Genomic DNA, 18,937 nt, shown 5'->3' on the forward strand with positions numbered 1-18,937 from the left:
AATGAAGTCCAATACATTTCTGGGAATCCTGGTCAAGTTCTTAACAAACAAGTAAGGAACTGGGCACTGCAAAGCATGGAAGGGTCATCCAGAGAAACCAGGTAGCTTTATCCCCCCAGGAGGCCTGAAAATAAGTGTAACTGCATGCACTTAATACATCTATCAAGACTGACCCTTGCCTTTTAGACCAGAGGGATAAACTGAAGATAAAATGCCAAGTTTTCTGGTTTTTTCTTTAATCTAAGGAGGAAAAAGAAATTAAAAGAGAATCAAATTTTCATCCAATGTGCCTAACTGTTCAGCTAAGATCTCTCTGGGACTGAGGTGAACCATCTTAAAAGGAATTCAAGCCAAAAGAACTTGAGAAAGTCCAGATCTGACAGAAGTGTCTGGACTGTCTTCATTCACTGCTAAAGCAGACCAAACTAAAATTCCACATCGCACACAGCCTGCCGCTCAAGGAATCCTGGAGTTACCTCCAATTCACTCCTACACCTTAAGTTTTGTCTGAAAATTCATCCTGTGTTTCTCTGTTCTATTTGTGCTGCCATGCAGAATTTTTTCATACAGTGGCTATACCTTCCTTTAGATGACTGTTCCAAAAATATTGCATAATATATTCCTAATTAAGCTATATCTCATCCTTGGAGCTTAATAGTACCACCTACAAATTAAAACACATCATTAGCCAAGGCATAAACGTCTGCTGAACAGGGCTGATGCTATGGTATCAAGAAATACCCTGGGCTGGATATAAAAGAAGTTGAAAAGCAGAAAGTTAATATCACCACTTAGATACACCGAAGGTATCTGAGGGGAGTTTAAAGCTTTCATCTTTGAGCAATCACCTGGCAAGCCTTTGTAAATACTTCCAACCCACTATCAGACTGTTAATTCCCCTGTTTCAGAATAAGGATACAGCAGTGCAATTCTGCACTGCTGGGAATACAGCATATCATCAATTTGTAAGGCAGGTATGTGATAAAGGAATAAGAACAGCGACCTGGCTGCAGCTTTTGACTGTAATTCCGGGAAGGCGACATGGCCTCGGACCACATGATCTATCTGAAAAAGAGGAAAGCAACATTTTTGGGATGATTACATCTTAAAAATTTGGTCCTGGAAAAGGGTAATGCAGTGTCATAACTTTAAAAAGACAAAAGAGCTTCTAAATTACTGATGAGGTGTTAAGTCCTAGTCCTAGTGAAGCCAATGGCAAAACTCCCACTGACATTACTAGATCCAGGATTTGGCTTAAAAACAGTAAGAAAAAACAACCAACACTGCACCAAAAATAGGCAAAATGCTAAGCATGCAGCTCCTCAGTCAGAAGAGCAAGCTGAAAGGGTGACTTTTTTCCTGTCCAGCATCTCCTGAGAGCATGTCCTCTAGTCTCTCCCATTCTCTTCATGCATACCCTCATTGGAGTTCTACCAGGAGCATCTTCTTGGCCCAAATCCCCACATCTTTCTATATCACACTGTTATAATAAAACACAAGGTGTGTTCTCATCCTGATAGATGCTCCACATGTTCATTGCAGGAAACAAAATGTATACCCTGACAAGCAATTATTGCTATAAAAAAAAATCAATATAGGCTCTGTCTTATACTAAATTTATAAATCAGCTTGTCCTTTCACTCCAGAGTGGCCACCATTATTCACAAAACAAAGTATCAGGTAGAATAACACGGGCTTTTAAGACAATAATTCAGCAGGTTTTGCGGCCTCTTGATAATATCCCATCAGAGGTGACAGTAAAAGCTAAGGAGGCAAAACTAGAACTACTCAAGAGCACTGAGTATATTTGGCAATACCTATTGGCAGCAAACCACATTAGGTATTTAATTTTTAAGAGCCTAAGTCTAGTCCTTAACCAGTGTAGGAAAACATATAATGAAGCATACACATCTGAACATAGCAATAAAAATAACGCATGCTTGTTCTTTCTGAGATTTGCATCAAAGACAAAACTCAAACACGTGCATGCATTAGAAACAAACCTCAGGACTGAATTTTGCCATCTTGCATAATCTCATTAGCACATAGGAGCAGCTCATAAATTCAGAATTACATCTACCAATAAATATCACATATACGTGTGTGATATGAAAGCACTTTACACGAAAATGTTACAGAAGTTATGACTTTAGATATTTAAATGCCCTTAATTCAAGACATAGCCACATGAGGGTTGCATCTAGAAACCCTTTTCTGCTATTCTGTATTTTACAGTTTGTAATGATGTCATGCCATCCTTTCTCTCTGTTGTGCAAAATCTTTCTTCCTATAAATTTTGAAAGTCCAGTGCAAAAGCCTATCTAACAGACAAACAAACAAGGTTTTTCAAAACAAGCCGAGTTCTTAATTCTTCATTTGGACTCTGTCTGAACCAATTTCCAAAATCCAACAGACTGTATCAATAAAAAGTTGATTAGACATTTTTAAAGGGAAGTGTATCAGTTTTACTTTTAAGAAGTTCAACAGACTGTTCAAATTTCATGAAAAGAATTCACCTTTGGGCATAGATCAAGCAACAAAAAGAATCCCAAAACATGTTCATTTTTTTGTTTTCAGACAGCTTGAAGGATGAGAAAGCAGGGTTTTAAAAAGACTACAGCTTTAAAATTACAAAGATAATGAATGCAACCTATCCTCCACACTAGTATGTACATATACTGTTTCCTCCTATGGCTCCCTATGTGTTTTCAGTACATACAACCTCAAGAAAACCACATGAGATATTCCAAGAATGTTTTAATAAGACAGCTTCCCTAATATACCTAACAGTATTTACAGCTGAGTTTTGCTATGGGTCCTAACAAGACCATACATTTTTTCCAGCAATGTCTTTAATGACTCAGGAACATCTTTGCTCTCTGGCACTAGAATGGAAAGGATTTTTAAAATAATCTTTCTGAAATGCCCTAACTCTCATGGTACACTTTAAGTGTGGAACCACCTTGAGCCAGCCAACAGAAAACACTGACTTGCTGTATCCTCTCTAGAGCTTAGTTAAGTGTCTTTACCTGCTTTGGATTAAGCACATAGGGACCTCTCTCAAAAGTGTTCTTACAAAGAAACGCACAAGATTTGCCATTTTCCTTTTAAAGTGGTGGTGTTATGAGCAGTAATTTAATTTTACTTCTGGTTGTAGCAGTTACCTATAAAATGGGACGTTTTGGGTCTAGCCCCACCTTGACCTGAAAAATTTAAAGGACACACATCCCACCTGCTGCGAGAGTGCTTTGGCCATGAGGCTAAGGATGGGTTGGAGGTGGGATGGGAAGCAGAGGCTGCAGGAGAGGAAGAGGGATGACTCTCTCGCTGAAGCTGTGACACTGTACAGAGAGGAACGTCAGATTCTCGTGGCCAAGGAGAGAGGACAGGAGGGAACACCAATTCATAGCTCAGCGCTTAGGGTGTGCCTGGGCTTCCTGATCCAGGATTATTTCTGTTTCTCATTCAGTGACTGTTCCATATGGAATGTATAAATGCGGTGATGCCCCAATCTACTACTTCCTGGACATATATTCCGATCACTAGGCTTTTAAAAAGGTGGGTGGTGCTAGGTCTGACTAAGAGAGCAATTACGCCTGCAATTTGTGAAAGGCCAAACCCACCTGTATGTTTGCTGAGCTTACACAGGATACCCACAGGACTGGGCCCACCTCCTGTAGTTTCTCAAGAGGAGCTTGGCACCTCACCCCTAAGGACAGTCAGTATTTCTACAGACTGAGCAGGGAGACACACAGGAAGCTTGAGAAGCTTCCAGGGCTAAACAGCCACTAAGGTCTTGCTGACGCTTTTGGACTCAAGCCTAAACACTGTTTCATACATCTAGCCTTTCTTTACATTTGACATCAGTGTTTTAGTTCTGACTGCCTCCCTGTAAATAAGAAAATTCATGTTTAGAGAATCCAGTCTGGTTTTAATTTTTATTGATAAATTAAATTAACCTAATATAGTTAGACTCTTTGCGCTCAAGGAAAGAATTGAGGTGACAATATGTGCAGTAACTATCTAGACAGGATAACATGTTAATATATTACTATTCTGTCCATACAATACATCTTTCATTTATGCCCATCAATGAGCACAATTGTTGTATATAACACAATACGTATCATTTTCTTTATCTCAAAGTCTATCTCAGCCTCCTACTAAAGTAAAGAATGAATGCCTATTTGCCTGTAAAATAATAACAATAATCATCACCATCGTCATAAAAGGAAGACATGCCCTTAGTGCTCTGCCCCATATATAATCCCCTATCAGTATGCAAATGAACAGTTTGTAAGAGACATAACAATCAACTAATCATTTATTGCTTTCAGCAGCATGGTATCTCCTATGATCTTACGGAGGTGTTTCAGGCAGAGCTCTACCTGAATTGACAGTGAAGCTAACCCGAATGACAGCAGTTATGGCAGACCTCCCATCTTGGAGTCCGTTTGTGTCTCCAAACACTTACCAGTTTTCCTGTAGCACTTTGACCTCCCTCATTCAACCACAATCCAGGTACCATTGCAGAGAAATAAGGGCCCCAAACACCAGGCACAAAAATGGGTGTTTCACTGACCTGGAAAAGCAAGAGAAAGCTCCAGTGCATCAAACTACTTGTCAAAGTAGGTACTTCACAACTAATGTTTGGCAGCTATCAGAGTCCAATACTGAAAACGATTCCTGCTCCTCCACTCGAGTTACCAACATGAGTGGAGATGTACAGGTAGAGATTTACTCTAAGGAGAATGTGGAGAAATATGTCCCCCATTTGCATCATTTTTAGATGAGGTGACATAGCCGCAGCTACTGATGGCACAACTGCCCCCACTCACTCCCTTTTACAGAACAGCTGGGTCTGGCCATGCAGAAAGCAAGAAATTTCAGGCACAGGAGCTGTATTTTACAGGGAGTGAGAAACTGCCCCATTTCTCCAGAAAAACACCTTACTTAGAATGAACAGCTGGATACAACACTCTGCTTGACTGTCATCAGAAAATACAGCCAATGTAATCAGCAACCGGTGTTTACAGAGCGCTCATCCTGTATGTCTTCAGAGTTAAGAATTGAGGGGGAATCCTGCTGACAGAGGACAGCAAGGTCCCCCGAGATCCACCGTCAACTCCCAAGGCTTGCAGTGGAACCCAAGCTCCAGTGCTCTCACAGCACTGTCAGGAGAGTTAGGTGCCTTGGGTAGAAGCTGCAAACCTGAGCTTGTGTTGGCCAACAGGAAACATTTGCCCGGGTAAACATTAGCTTCTGCCCCTCACTTAGGCTTAGCTTTACACAAACCACTCCTTCCTACACACCCGTGAACCCTTTCATCAAGGCAGATATCTAAGCACTACCATCCAAAAACTGCTTGCATACAAATATAACACCCACATATACAGTGTTATGCTGCTCCTATGCAATATTTTAGTGGTTAGACCACTCAGGATGTGGGAGACACTGGTTCATTTCCTTTCTCTGCTTCAGAAGATGCAAATTATCAGTTTCTAAGGGTGGAGGGCATTTTCCTTCCTCTTATAAAGCTGTTCCACTTTCAATAAACTAGATGGACTTTCTAGACTTCCCTTCTGGTCCAGAAAGCAAGCGTAAGGAGGCATGCTCTCTAGTCTAGCAAGTAAGGCACAGTACGCAACAGGGATTGGGCTAGTGGAAATTGGATCCTAGTACTTGCTACAAAGACTAGTTACGTATTCTGCGCTGGTTGAACACATTAATAAGTCTTGCAGCGGGGGCTGGAGAAGACAGGTCATCCACCCCCCTGGCAGGCAACTTGTCTTCGCTTTGAAGCATGATTCATGTTTTCTCTCCAGGACCAACAGAGGTACATACCTTCGAGGCCTACGCAGCCATGATTTCACTGGGAAAAGAGGACGGGAGTGCAGTCCTACACCATCACATGATGCACAAACGCACTTTCCACTAGTCCATGTTAAGGGGAAAGCTAAATCTGCAGCGGTTGTTCTCTAGAAGGTGGGAAGTGCTCCAAGAGGAGGAAACATGAGAATTCCCTAACAAAATAAGTCTGTATGTTTGCAATGCCGGAACAGCAAGAAAGAAAAGTCTTAGTCAATGCAACAATGTTTTTTTGTATTTAGAGCTTGCTTTTCATTAGCAAAATTCTAGACCCGTTAAAGGATGCTTGAGGTTTGCTATTGATTTCAATAAGGCCCGGACTTCGCGTCAAAATAGTTTTGAGGAGGAGTAATTAAAAATTCAGGCCTGTTCCTGTTAAACTTGATGCACATTCTCCCTATATTTAAACAGGCCAAACTTTGAAGACAGTTTTTGCTAGCAGCTAGGGAATATGCTCCAAGATGCAGTTTACTGGCATTTGTGCATCACACATGTTCAGTAAATACACCAGCAGGGAAGTTGCTGCACAAACAATAGTCTGCTCAAGCCATAAACTTACATTACAGCTGATTCTTGTCATGAAGCTAAGTAGGAAAACGAAACAACAAAAACTGGTTTCTCAAAGTACATCACTACAGCATCAAGGAATCCTGATTTTTCTTAGGTATGCATCTAACAAATACGAGAATCTTGCTCAGTTCTCCGCTCTCAGCTCTCATGCGCTGACTTACTTTCCCTAAAGATGTATGCGTGCACATGTGTCTGTGTGTCTGCGTAAGATTTTGGCTGGCTAAACCCATTAAAGAGCAAGAATAGCTGCACTGAATTTAAAAAGGCATTTATGACTCCAAGTGGACGAAGCTACGTCAAAAACATTGCAAAGACATTTGGTTTTGTTTTGTTTTCTCTTAAAACTACAAATTAATACAGCTTTGAGTTTTCAACACCTCTATGGGGCAAGCCTTCTTTTACAATTTCAATAACAAAATGAAGTGCAACAGAAAGCAAATGCTACAATAACCTGATTTTTAGACCAATTCCACCTTACTGACCTTACTGAGAACACAGCATAAGGTCAAAATTCCCAGTTAGTATCTGCTCTGAACTAGTGATGGAAGCATGCTGAGAACCCAAGTGTCCCATCTCATTCCTGTCCTATAGCTGTGGACACAAGGCATGTCTCTACAGGTGGGAAGGAACATTTAGGGCAGAAGGGGCCTGGGTTTTTGAAGTCTCATCTAAAAATATTTTTGATGCAGCAAACTTCGCAGTATTCTGTACTCTACTGTGATTTCTGAAGGAGGACTCTAGCTACACTAGATGTACCAAGACCAAGCTTAAAATCCAACTGCGGTGGAGTCTGAAGAAACCAATTAGTCTAAGGATATTAAAGACACAAAGATGCTTTGTGAAAACACAGGAAGTTCTAAAGATCAAGAAGGACAATATAGTTTAAAAAAAAAAAAAAATCTTTCTTCTGTCATTAGTCCACAATTTACCAAATTGTCCTATATGTCTGATAACACTAAAAGGTTTAGAATGATTAAAAGACCAAACTCTCCCTGCAGCCAGTACTTCTGGCCTAGTATTTTGGACAACCACAGGAATTTGCCAGGACAGGATATTTCCGTGCTGGCTCTTCTCAAATTACACTGAGACTTTCCGATCATCTTACTACTGAAGTACCGTTTGTACACATTCCAGCAAACTTTCAACACATAAACAGAGCAAACGAGGGAATTGCGTATTGCCACACTGATGAATATAGCCAGTGGGGTACTAGGTTATCATTTTTTTTCTGCTGTGGGAACTTTTAACTAGAATAAAGAATGTTGGCTGTCATGCTGGGCTTTATTGGTACCGCATATGGCATCATCAGATTTCCTGTTTCGTCCTTCCACTTAAAGAGTTTAATTCACATTTTGCAGACTCTGGGTTTTGATGCGTGTGGAAAGTGTGAAAATTGGGAAATAACATACTCCCCAAAACAAACACACAATTTTTGAGAAGCAACAGGGTGAGCATTCTTCCATAGATATATGCATAAGAAATAGCAAATGGTTTCCATTTCCCCTCCTTGAAATAATTTGGATGATGCTTAAGTTTTTCAAGCCATGCAGCAGCTGGCATTTGTATTTTCATAATAAAAAGTCCAGATTCTGTTTGAGTATACATACCACCCAATCCCACTAAAACACATGACTAGACATAAGCATAAGGTTGGAGAAATAGCGCAAAGTTTGCCGCAGAACCCAGAAGATAAGCACAATTTGCCAGACTCAGAGCTATTTTTGTTACGCTAATCCCATGTCCTTTCATAGCTTTCTATTGCCTTCAGACATTCTTATGATGATATAGGAGTATCAATGTGGTGTCACTATTTTTTTTTCCTTTAATGAGCTTAAGAAAATCCTTAATCTTTTTAGTAGAAAAACAACATCTGTTTTAGATTTATGGGCAATTGATTTTTATTTTTAAAGCAAATAAGAGATGTCATCCTTCTTTGAAAGTTAAAATACGCATTCAAAGGGAGCCTCAGATTTTCTGCCTTCTATTTCACTTAAATTCATCCTGTGACACACTCCTATTGTGAGGCATATTAACATTTATTATTTTTTTACATATAGTGAAACTGAAACACAGAGAGGATATCCTCTGCTAGACGTTAGAGTGATGTTTGCACAACAACTATTGCAGCAGGAATCTGAAGATGGGAGATGAGAAGAATCTGAACCTATTCACACTTTGAGTCAGAAGCAGCATCTATAAATATTTCAGTTGAACATATTCACACGGAGACTATTGCCCTCATCCATGATGATGCTTACCTACAGAGGTATTATACTCAGACAAGCAATTCCACCTCACAGTTATTCTATCTGTGGATGGGGAGGAATTCTTTTGTGTAGGAAAATGTCACCTTTCCATGTCTCCCCAGCACAAACATTCCTACTTGCTCAGCCCATCATTTCAGATGAGATGAGCACTAAGCAGTTCCAAGATTCCTGCTCATTTGAAGGGAAAGAGAGTTCAACACCTTCTCTTTCAGAAGAGGAGAAAAAGGAGAAAAAAGTTCTATCTGGGAGGATTTAACCTCAGTGTGTGCTTTATAAAAGATCATACTAATATGTAAGATATGTAAACATTATAGAGCAATCAGAAACAAATGAAATGATGAATTCAGTTTAACAATATTCAGCTGTGGTGCAACTGCCAGAAGGCACTTTTTGTTATGAATAGATCATTTGGATGAGTTACAGACCAGATTTCAACCCTGGCGTGTGCTAGGAAAATCAATGTCAAACTATCTAAGATCAGAAGGTATCAGCAGCACATCTGGCAGCCTATAGAAATGAAAAATCTCTTTAAAATATATAATGCTATATAAAACTAAGCTAAAGTACGAAAGGACCTGCTTAAATGGCATTAATATGAGCTCTGTAATGTATTTAATTTAGTTTAGTCCTTCCCACTTGCCTCTCCCTCTAAAACAAAAACAGGCAAAAAAAAATCCACCTCTATTGTAGCAGTCTGTGTGGAAAAAAGCACTACTTACCACTTACAGGCTAACACAGCTCATGTAAGAGAATCGAAGGAGTCAGTGCCTTTAATCCAAACTAAGTTCAGCTTTCAGGACTGTCATTTAGTACAAAGAGCAGAACAGAACACAGACCTTCACAGACGAGAATCACCTAGGCATACAGCCATCCCATAAAATGAGCAAGTCACAATGTGAGATTTATTTTACTTAGCTTTGTTTTGCTAGACTAGCCATAATGATCAGGCACATGCTTGTGTTTCTTCCTCAGTTTTATGTAAATGTTACGGTAATCAGAGACAAGATAAAATAAAACAGGCCACACTCGTGAGAGCAGTTTTATGGAAGCATGAGTTTCAGGAGAATTTTCTTCCTTAGTTGACACCATCTGTTGCTGGTGGAGGCTTACACAAATTCCTTATAATAACACTATTGGAGAATTTGGCTATTACCTGAAAAGTAAATCTTTATAAAACAGGGTATAATGCTATATATCCATCTTCCATTTTTATTTCTGCTTCCTAATATTGGGCCTCTGGCATTTGGCAGCATTCTAGTATCACTATCAGATTCTCTATTTACTTGCAGTATGCAATAGAGAGAGAAAAATAAAATTTCAGTAGAACTATTCTTGACTTACTGTCACTTAGATGAAAGCCAAATTAAGCCTTCATTCTACTGTCACAACTTTTTTAGAGTAACCATTTGCTAACGAGAACCTAGGTCAGAAAATTTGTTTGAAAATCACCTCACTTATCAGTTTCTATAGCCAGAAATTCAGAATAACAGCTGCTTTTGTTAGGCTAGGGCAGGTATGAAAAAAGATCTAAGATATTAATGCAGAGTAGGGAAAGAAACAAGGAAAAGCACTGTATCAGTCACCAACTAATAAATGCTCTTTACAGTTCTGGACTTTGATCATCGACAAGTCAAATACTTTCATTAACTTCTCTGCTGACTTTTAACTTTCAAACTTTCTGACTGACTGTGGATTGAGAATACTGACATTCATTCAATTCAGGGGTTTTACATTGATGCATAAAATCCTGTATTAAGAAAACTGTATAATTTTGCTTCTGCTGACAGATGGGTCTTATATAGCTATTCAACCACAACTCTGACAAAGAATGAAAGAGATTCATAAAAAAAGGAGAGAATTCAAAGGGAAACCCAAGAATGTTTCATTTCTAGGTTTCTGGTTCAAACTTAGGTCATAGTAATAGCTACTGAACGTGTGATTTAATAACAGTACTTTTTGGTGGCATATATATTAACTGGGCGGAGTTGGAGCATGCAATTGTATTTTCAGTGAACTAATGCCTACTCTGAAATTGCCATCCTGGCATTATTTCTCAAGCACTGAATGGGTTTAAAACTAAGATTCCCCATAACTCTGGAGGCAATTCTCTAGGTTAAGACTATGGTGAGTACAGTCAACTTGTTAAAATATATTTATTATTAGCAGTAATTACGTATTAAACATGTAACAGCATTCAAGCTTTAACCTGATGTAAAATATATTGAAGCAAATAAGGTCTTGGGACAAAGAAATGTACTTCAGAACACAAAGGAAATTAAAAATTATTAATATTCCAATTCCTATAGGTCATATACCACCAGTAATTTATTTGATTATATTTTAAGCTTATGTACCCTGGCCATCATTGGTTTGCTATGTAGCTGCATAGCTTGTGGTGGCAAGTCACATAGCTCTCTTCCATGTGACAGGTTGGCATCCCACGGGCCATCCACAGTGACAGAGTTGCTCTGCAATGATATTAAGACCAGGCCACAAAAATTTTTGCACAGAGCTAACTTTATCCCAGTGGAAGCATGGAAGTAACTTGAGTGACAACAACATAGATACAGAACGTGGACTTTGGGATTCTGCTTGAACACATCCATCCACAGATGATTTTGGTAATCTGTTTACATGCAGTTGAAGAATTCTGGCTTGTGTGATGAAACCACTTTTATAAATGCTTTGCTAAGCATATGCTCCATCATTTGTTGCCAAGGCTATGTCACAGGTTTACCAAACCCAGAGACCTGGAAAGCTACTAAACCTTAGAGACTCCCATTTAGTTATGAGAATGGCAATAGAATGAATCAAAGCAAAACAAAATTGTCCAACAATGTCTACTGAGGTTGTGCAATTAAAAAAAAATATTCAAAGACATCTGGCAATATTTTTGCAATATAAGGTAATGTAAGATAAGATTTCTGTGGAGCCAGGCAAGGTTGGAAGAGACAGAAAGGCAGATATCATCCAAACCAGAGAAAATCATGCAAGAGAATCAAAGGGTTCTGGGCACTGCCCAGAGCGCAAACTTATGGCCAGAGAGCGGCCTGTAGTGGGAAAGTTGAAACAGAAACATGTATTCAGTATTATTTTTTTGGCCAAGTTGGTTTCTTTTGTGTTGGCTGTAGTAAAGACATGTTTTTATGTCACCCAGGCCCCCTCACTGCCTTTAGTACCACGCGAGGTAAGTGTAAAGGGCGACTGCCAGCAGGACTGGAGCTCTGGCAGAGACGTATGTACCTATTTATCTCGCAGGGCCTGAGGGAATTGGCCTGAGGGGTCTCAGAGGAGAGTTTACGCACAGAAAATGTAATTGAGGGGCCAAGGGAGAAGATAGTGATACTGCTTATTTACACACCATGATAACATTAAGAACACAGGTCCAGCACATTTCAGTTCAGCAGCTCAGCAAGGTTCCAAGTGCAGTAGACCCACAAAAGACAGGTATGACAATAAAACAAACACATTTTTGATTTTGCTGCTTAGTCTGCACTTGGTAGTATCACAAATTTGTATGACAAAAATCAAACCGATCACAACCACAGTAACACCCCTAAGTAAAAATTACCAGAATTAGAAACATACAGAGTATGCATCAAAATGCAGACAGGGATCTGAAATTTCTGATGATGATTTGGAGCTAGCATTCCAGTTCAATCCCTGCTTTAGTTATTTTCCAGACAAAACTTTCAGTACAACCTAAAAGTAGGAGATACAGATGAATTCTTAGGGACTACTGTTAGCTATTATTCCAAATAGTAACCCTTATGAAAAGGGCAGCAAAATGTGAATGACACGCATGCAGAACTATTTCTAATTTTCTAAATTTTCCATAAAACATTAACTGGTCTACAAACTACAGACCAAACAAGGTATGTGATTAATGCCCAGTAAAGAAACCACACTCCCAGGGTAACTTGATTGCTTCATCTCTGAAAATATTTCAGGCGAGTTATGCGATGGGACTATATACTGCACAACCTGGCTTTACATCTAACAAGAATTAATTAGAGAAAAACTGGACTGAGATTATTAAACATTTCCACTGTGAGATTTTTTTATTCAAGGCTAAATAAGGAAAGGTATTTGAAAATTTTTAAAATCTTATTATTTTTAATGGAAGAATATGATGAATCACAATAATTTTAGTTGTTCAACTTGTACTTAATTTATATTTAAGGGTATAAAGAGAAATTCATCTGGACCAGTGCTTCCAGCCTTGGGAGCCAAAGCCTCAACTTGTATAAACCAGCATATTACCCATCAACTTCCATGGAGATATGTTGACTTACACTGTCTGAAGATCTGGGCTAACACTTGTATTTTAGACACTTAAATAAGTACTCTTGATTTTCAAAAAAGCCAAAGACCCCTATTTCCCATTGATTTCTGGCTCAGGAACTTAGAACATGAAGCCAGCTGTTTAGGTATCCAAATGTGGACTTGGGCACCTACCCTTAGGAATTATGCTGCCCCTAGTTTTTTAGTGCCTATAATTAAGAATGCCAGCAAATGTCCATACAGGTGAGAGACACGTCTTCAAACAAGGGACAGTAGATACTTAGATACAGAAGAAGAAGAAGGAAGTCTGCTTGCTTCTGCATGTTCATGTCCTTCATTTCCTAGAAGTAGGGAACAAGAGAGTTCTTGAAGACAGCTCCTGCAGTCAGCACTTTGTCTCTAAGAACATCACACTAGCTCCTTAGGCACGCTTCAAAAACTGAGAGCTGGACGTGACTTTACTAGGCATGCTGCTCACTCAAGGGGATGACCACATACTCAAACATTTACTGCTTTAAAACTAATCCACCAGCAGAAACTATAAGGCAGTGTTTGGGGGCTTCACCCCTCACCCAGAGGATCGTGGTTCTTAAAACAGTTAAACACATCAATTAAAATGTTGCTTAAAACTGACAACAACAACAAAAAAATCAAATTTAGCAAAAAACCCCCCTGTTTTACTCAGCTGTATTTTATTTTACCTTTTAAAATGCAATAGATCAGGCCCTTGCCAAGAGCAGGGAATGCAAGAGGTCACAGGCTGCACTTGTATAAGCAGCTTTTCTGGAGGTCTGCCACCAGAAGCCAGTTTGAAGTTGCATTTCTGAGAAAACCTGACAGTGAATACTATGGGGCTTAACTAACTCACTGTTCTCCTTAACAGAGCAACAGACCCCTCTACAAGGCGGCCCATTTTTAGACAGCAGCCAGGTCTAGCCTCTTCATCTGAGCTGACTATGGGTATTTTATGCTTGTTTTTCAATATGCTGCATCAGTTTTCAGCCAATGGTATGTATGGTATTAGTATGTCTTAGGGTACAGCCGCATGAATAAATTATTATGGGCAAAACTAGGAGGTCAGTTGCCCGGCAAAACCACCTCTACTCATCATCTTTCTGTGGTGTATCGTGTGACAGATCCCAGGGACCTCGCACATTCCACAGGAAACCAGGGCCAGGAGTGCTACTGCGGAGTTGCTGACGTTGTGCAAATATATACTATAGATTACTCAGTTAATTTCTTCATCTGCCTGTACTCTTATTACTTGATCATACAACAGGATTTTAAAATTCTTTTTTAAATACTAATCTTATGAAAGAAACTTGCAATTATATCAGCCTGCAAATATTAACTAGCAAAGCTGGACAACTGAGATTTATTTTAAAAAGAATAGTATTTTTCACATTATGAAATTCTGCCATTTTCCTGAGGGGAAAATACAGTACCTACTTCTCCTACTGTAAACTTTTGACTTCCTCTCTTTGCACTCAAAACTCTAAATTCAAAAGCAGAATATAAAACCAGGAAAAAAAAGTAAAAATTAGATTGGAAGCAAAATGCTCTTCATTTTCTTTGCCTTAATATTATCTATTTAAAAATGGGGAAATGTTAATAAAATATCAGTTCTCTGCCAAAAAATGTATTTTTATAAATCTCCTTTTCAGCCAGGAAAAGATGTTAGTAAAATGAGAGACAGAGGTAGACAGAGAGAGAGAAGAAAATTTCAAGCATGATTAAATCAAATAGAGTGAGTATATATTTTATTTTCACTATTGCTTACCTCATCAGAGCAAGGAAACTCAACTGTAAGAAAGTCGAGTTTGGCTCACTGCATTTAGGGCTGCATTAAACCTTCCCGATTAATTTTCTCCTCCTGACAGAACAAAAACAGAGTGGGTGCTGCAGTTCAGAAATGATACCGAAATCCAGACACTGTACGATACTCAGGCACCGAACTCTCGCAAGGCTACCAGCAATGTCTTTGTAGCTCCTTCCCATTTAAACAAATCTCCTAGCTGTACATATGGACCCTGTCCCTCCATGTACTTTTTAATAAAAACATAAGAGACAGCCTACAACCTATATTCTCATTATCTCTCTCTATGCCATAGTACAGGAGTTGTGAGGAGGATTAGAGATATCACAAACACATGATCCATGACCCACTGTTTAAAAGCAGATGATGCACCATGGAAAAAAAGTGCAAGGAAGTGTAAGGAGATGCGATGCATCTCTCAGCCACCTCATCTTAACTTTACCTAGGAGCATTCTGGCCACAGAAGCTGAGAGGACCACATCTGAAAGAGTTCTTCAAGTCCTTTTTCAATTATTTCCTGAAATTTGCCTGCTGTTTGCAAAGGATGGGAGCTGTAATAGAACATGAGTGTTTGGAAGTTGGCCACTTAACAGCACAAGCTGGAAGAGGAGCATGGCTTAATGGTATCTGTATCAGGAGCATTAAGTAATCATACTACTATGTTACCTGTAGCCACTTTGTGAGACAAGCAATTAGAGAGAAGAAAAATAAAATCAATGTTCTGGAATAGACACAAACTTCTCAACCTTCTATGAGATCCACAGAGAGCTGGCAGATTTCTGCCAGCCATCTCCTGACAGTTGAGTGATGACTTTACTGACCCACTGGGAACAGAGGACTCTCATATTTGCATTCATGTGGGTAATCCACCCATGAAGCACTAGAACACTCCGAGTCATATATATATATGAATGAGGGCCACTAACTCACATGTGATGGAAGAGAATGGCAGCTTGAGGCTAGGTAGCTCTGCCATCTTGGAAGGTGGATCCTGAGACTCCTGTTATAAAGAGGCAAGTCCTGAACACTGTTCAGGTAAAACTGAAACCAACGAACAGAAAATCTGAGCAATAAAATCTATCCTTCAAATTGAGCAACAGGCAAAAAGACCAAGATAGTAGAAAAGTACTCCTGAGACCAATGGGCTGGGGGAGGCTGCTGGTGATCCAACGGATGATCTTCTAAAAAGATATCATAAACTAAAAGGTGTTAGAGGGGTAGATGTTGTTTTCTTTGCAGAAGAATGATGCTGTTTTCTTTGTAAAAAGAAGAGTGTTACGAGAAACCGTCAGATGGTTGAGACACTGGACCCAAGAACTGAGGACCGTCCCCAGAGAGGGGCTGGAGCAAGTGGATCAAACAGCTTCTGTATCAGTACAAGGAGAGGCCAGGAGGGTCTAGAGAGTAGTTTCAGATTAACAGTTAGGTCATTCAGAGTCATCTATGAGATAGGTCTTGAGGCGATCACAATGGGAACAGAGAAGTCTAAGCACAGCATCCGCCCCTAGATCCGTCCCTGGGTTTGCTCAGTACAGAAAAACAACAGTGGTGTCCTCCACAGAAAATTTGCACCCCTGTAAGTTTTTATTCCTTGGGTGTGAGGTTAACCTCCCGTGTTTATTCCAGGAAGCAAACTTGGAACTAAGCCTGGGACAACTTGAGAGTTTCAGCTCTGGAAGAATTTAAATAAGAATGAATTCATGGGTAATCATTCCAGACTCATTCAATGTTCACCATTTCCATCTGCCTAAATCAGAGATGCAAGAACTTCAAATGTCTTATCAAGGACCCTGACTGAATGCTCAGTTTTGAAACAAAACCTTTAAACTAGATGAATTTTGACTGTTCCAAGCGTGAATGTTCACATACATTTACTTCTGCCTTTTATCAGTATCCATTAACACTAAGCATATTTTATGTTTTGGCTTGGGAAAGTATACAACAAGCGCACAGTAGCATATCATCCTTTTCTTTGTATTCCCAAAGGTCAAGGTTTCTTACATAAATTGGCAAAAAAAGACCTTTAATCTGTTAAATAGTTTTCGAGATCCAAAACAGAAAAAAAAAAAGCCCACGTTCCTGATGGATTCAGAAGCTTTTTGATAAGCACTTAAGCACTAGCTGTTCTGCATTGATTTATTTTATTGTTTTATTTAGTGAAATGTCTGGATACAGATATACAGATTAACCTTTTTTTTTTTGCTCATATTTACTGTGTCGCCTTCCTTGAAATGGGAACTATAAGTGTTTTGATAAATGGACTGAAAGGTTGTCTGGTTACACCGTAGCTTCTGCTTGTGTCCTCTGCTGAAATGCTATTATGTACCCTTCTAAAGCAATGCTGCTCCATGACTCACAGCAGTTACTTCTGTGCCTCTCATAACAATAGCTCACTGGGGATACAGGGCCTCAAATGAGCTAGAACAATTTATACCACCCATTTATTTTTTTCTTCTCTTCCAATGATAGATACTCACTGTCACAAAATACCAGTTTATGTGAAGATTATAAATCTTCCAGCACAGGCAACTAGCTGCAGGCCATTTTACATACGCACTTTATAACACTACAATTTGCTGCTATGGTAAATTAAATTCCCAAAAGCTCATCACAATATGAACTAACTCTTCTCAATGTTTAAAAAAAGTAAAATTAAAAAGTCAAACCAAAGATCCATGTAGCCCGCTACCCTGTTGTTAACAGCGGCCAGTAACAGATGGCTTAGGGAAGAGCACAGGAACAGGGTAAACATACAATAATTCTTCCCCAGAACATCCTCCCAGCCTCCAGTGAGTTGAGGTTCAAGCAAATTTCTGTTCTTACTTCCAACCAACACAAGAGACCAAGTCTTCAAAAGTGACTGAGATTGCAAACAAAACACATTTTTCATGAACATTAGCAATCTCTCAGTAAAAAGCTCCATTTGTGCATTAGAAAAGAAATTTACTATAATGCTGACTTGTAGATCAGTAGAAGTCTTTTACAAGAACATTGGAGTTTTTTAAGTGTCTCAGAATTATTCCTTTTTAGCTCACGGCGCGTCAACTTCAGTTCTGGTTCCTAAACAAACATGCCTCAGAGACCACTTGCAGCACTATCTTATTTTAGGAGACTAGTGAGACCTCATCGCAACCTGCAAGGTTAGGAACCGTGCACATGGAACAGCTGTGTCACAAATACCGGTGGATGCTGCACCTCACTCACTAGATACAAAATGAACTCCACCTCCAAATGATACTTAAGAAAACCCCACCAAGCCTCCCAGCCAAACTCTGTGTAGTCCAAGGCAGGCCCAGTGCTTGTCACTGTGGCTGGAAGAGAGCAGTGTGACATCCTGGGCCAGCACAGGAACAGAGGGTCTCCATAAGAGGTTTCTAGCACTGACCTTTCCCCAAAGAGCTGATGGCAGAATTGTGAATTGTAGGAAGATATGAGCTATCCTGTCTCATACCCTTTCCTGGAGGTTGTATCGTAAGATCCTTGTCTTCTCTTGAAAAGTATTCTCACAGTTATCTCTAATATGCGTGCTAAGTAGTCCAGGCCTGGATAACCCCAATCCAGTCAACTCATTGTATCAGATGTTGACAATCCTGAAGAACTTGGAGCTTAGTAGCTGATGTGACAGAAATTCAAGGCAAGCGTGGGAAATAAATCTCAGTTGTGGCATTTAAACAGGAAACGCAAGGGTTTTTTGCATGTAGGTATTATTCCTAACCTTATTATTTATGGGGGAGAATTCTTCTTCAAAACCTGCAGTTCTTACTGCAATCAATGGGAAATATCAAGGAAAACCAAAATATTTTCCAATGAGTTCTGGTGTATTTATCTACTCTGGATGCCCTTGCCACGTACCTTAAGGCCTTTCTCATTTATTTATTGCATAATACAGTTCATTTTAGAGATTTATTTTCCTTTTTCACCATTAGGTAAGTATTCCTTCTGTATCGGTGAAGGCCACTAGCAACAATTGTATCATACTTACAGGTAAAATAAATCTTCTTCTGCAATACCCCTGAGTTACTGGAAGCTGATTTACGTTATATGGGATATGCTATCACACACTATTTTAAACGTATTTTTAAACATTTGAATAACTAAATGGGTAAATCCTGAGAACCTTACTTGGTGTTTA

General features: G+C 39.4%; 1 protein-coding gene across 8 annotated transcripts in view; it reads right to left on the reverse strand.

Moving 5' to 3' along the window:
* FGGY (FGGY carbohydrate kinase domain containing) overlaps positions 1 to 18,937 on the reverse strand; it is a 224,775-nt gene that overhangs the window by 42,701 nt on the left and 163,137 nt on the right. For all 8 annotated transcript variants that reach the window (XM_072868154.1, XM_072868151.1, XM_072868150.1 and 5 more), the window contains 2 exons: positions 4,475 to 4,582; positions 1,004 to 1,065 (listed from right to left, as the gene is read on the reverse strand). In XM_072868154.1, coding sequence (XP_072724255.1) covers positions 1,004 to 1,065; positions 4,475 to 4,582 — 170 coding nt within the window. The remainder of the gene's footprint in view (positions 1 to 1,003; positions 1,066 to 4,474; positions 4,583 to 18,937) is intronic.

Source organism: Ciconia boyciana, chromosome 7 (genome assembly GCF_034638445.1).
Source record: "Ciconia boyciana chromosome 7, ASM3463844v1, whole genome shotgun sequence".
NCBI lineage: Eukaryota > Metazoa > Chordata > Aves > Ciconiiformes > Ciconiidae > Ciconia > Ciconia boyciana.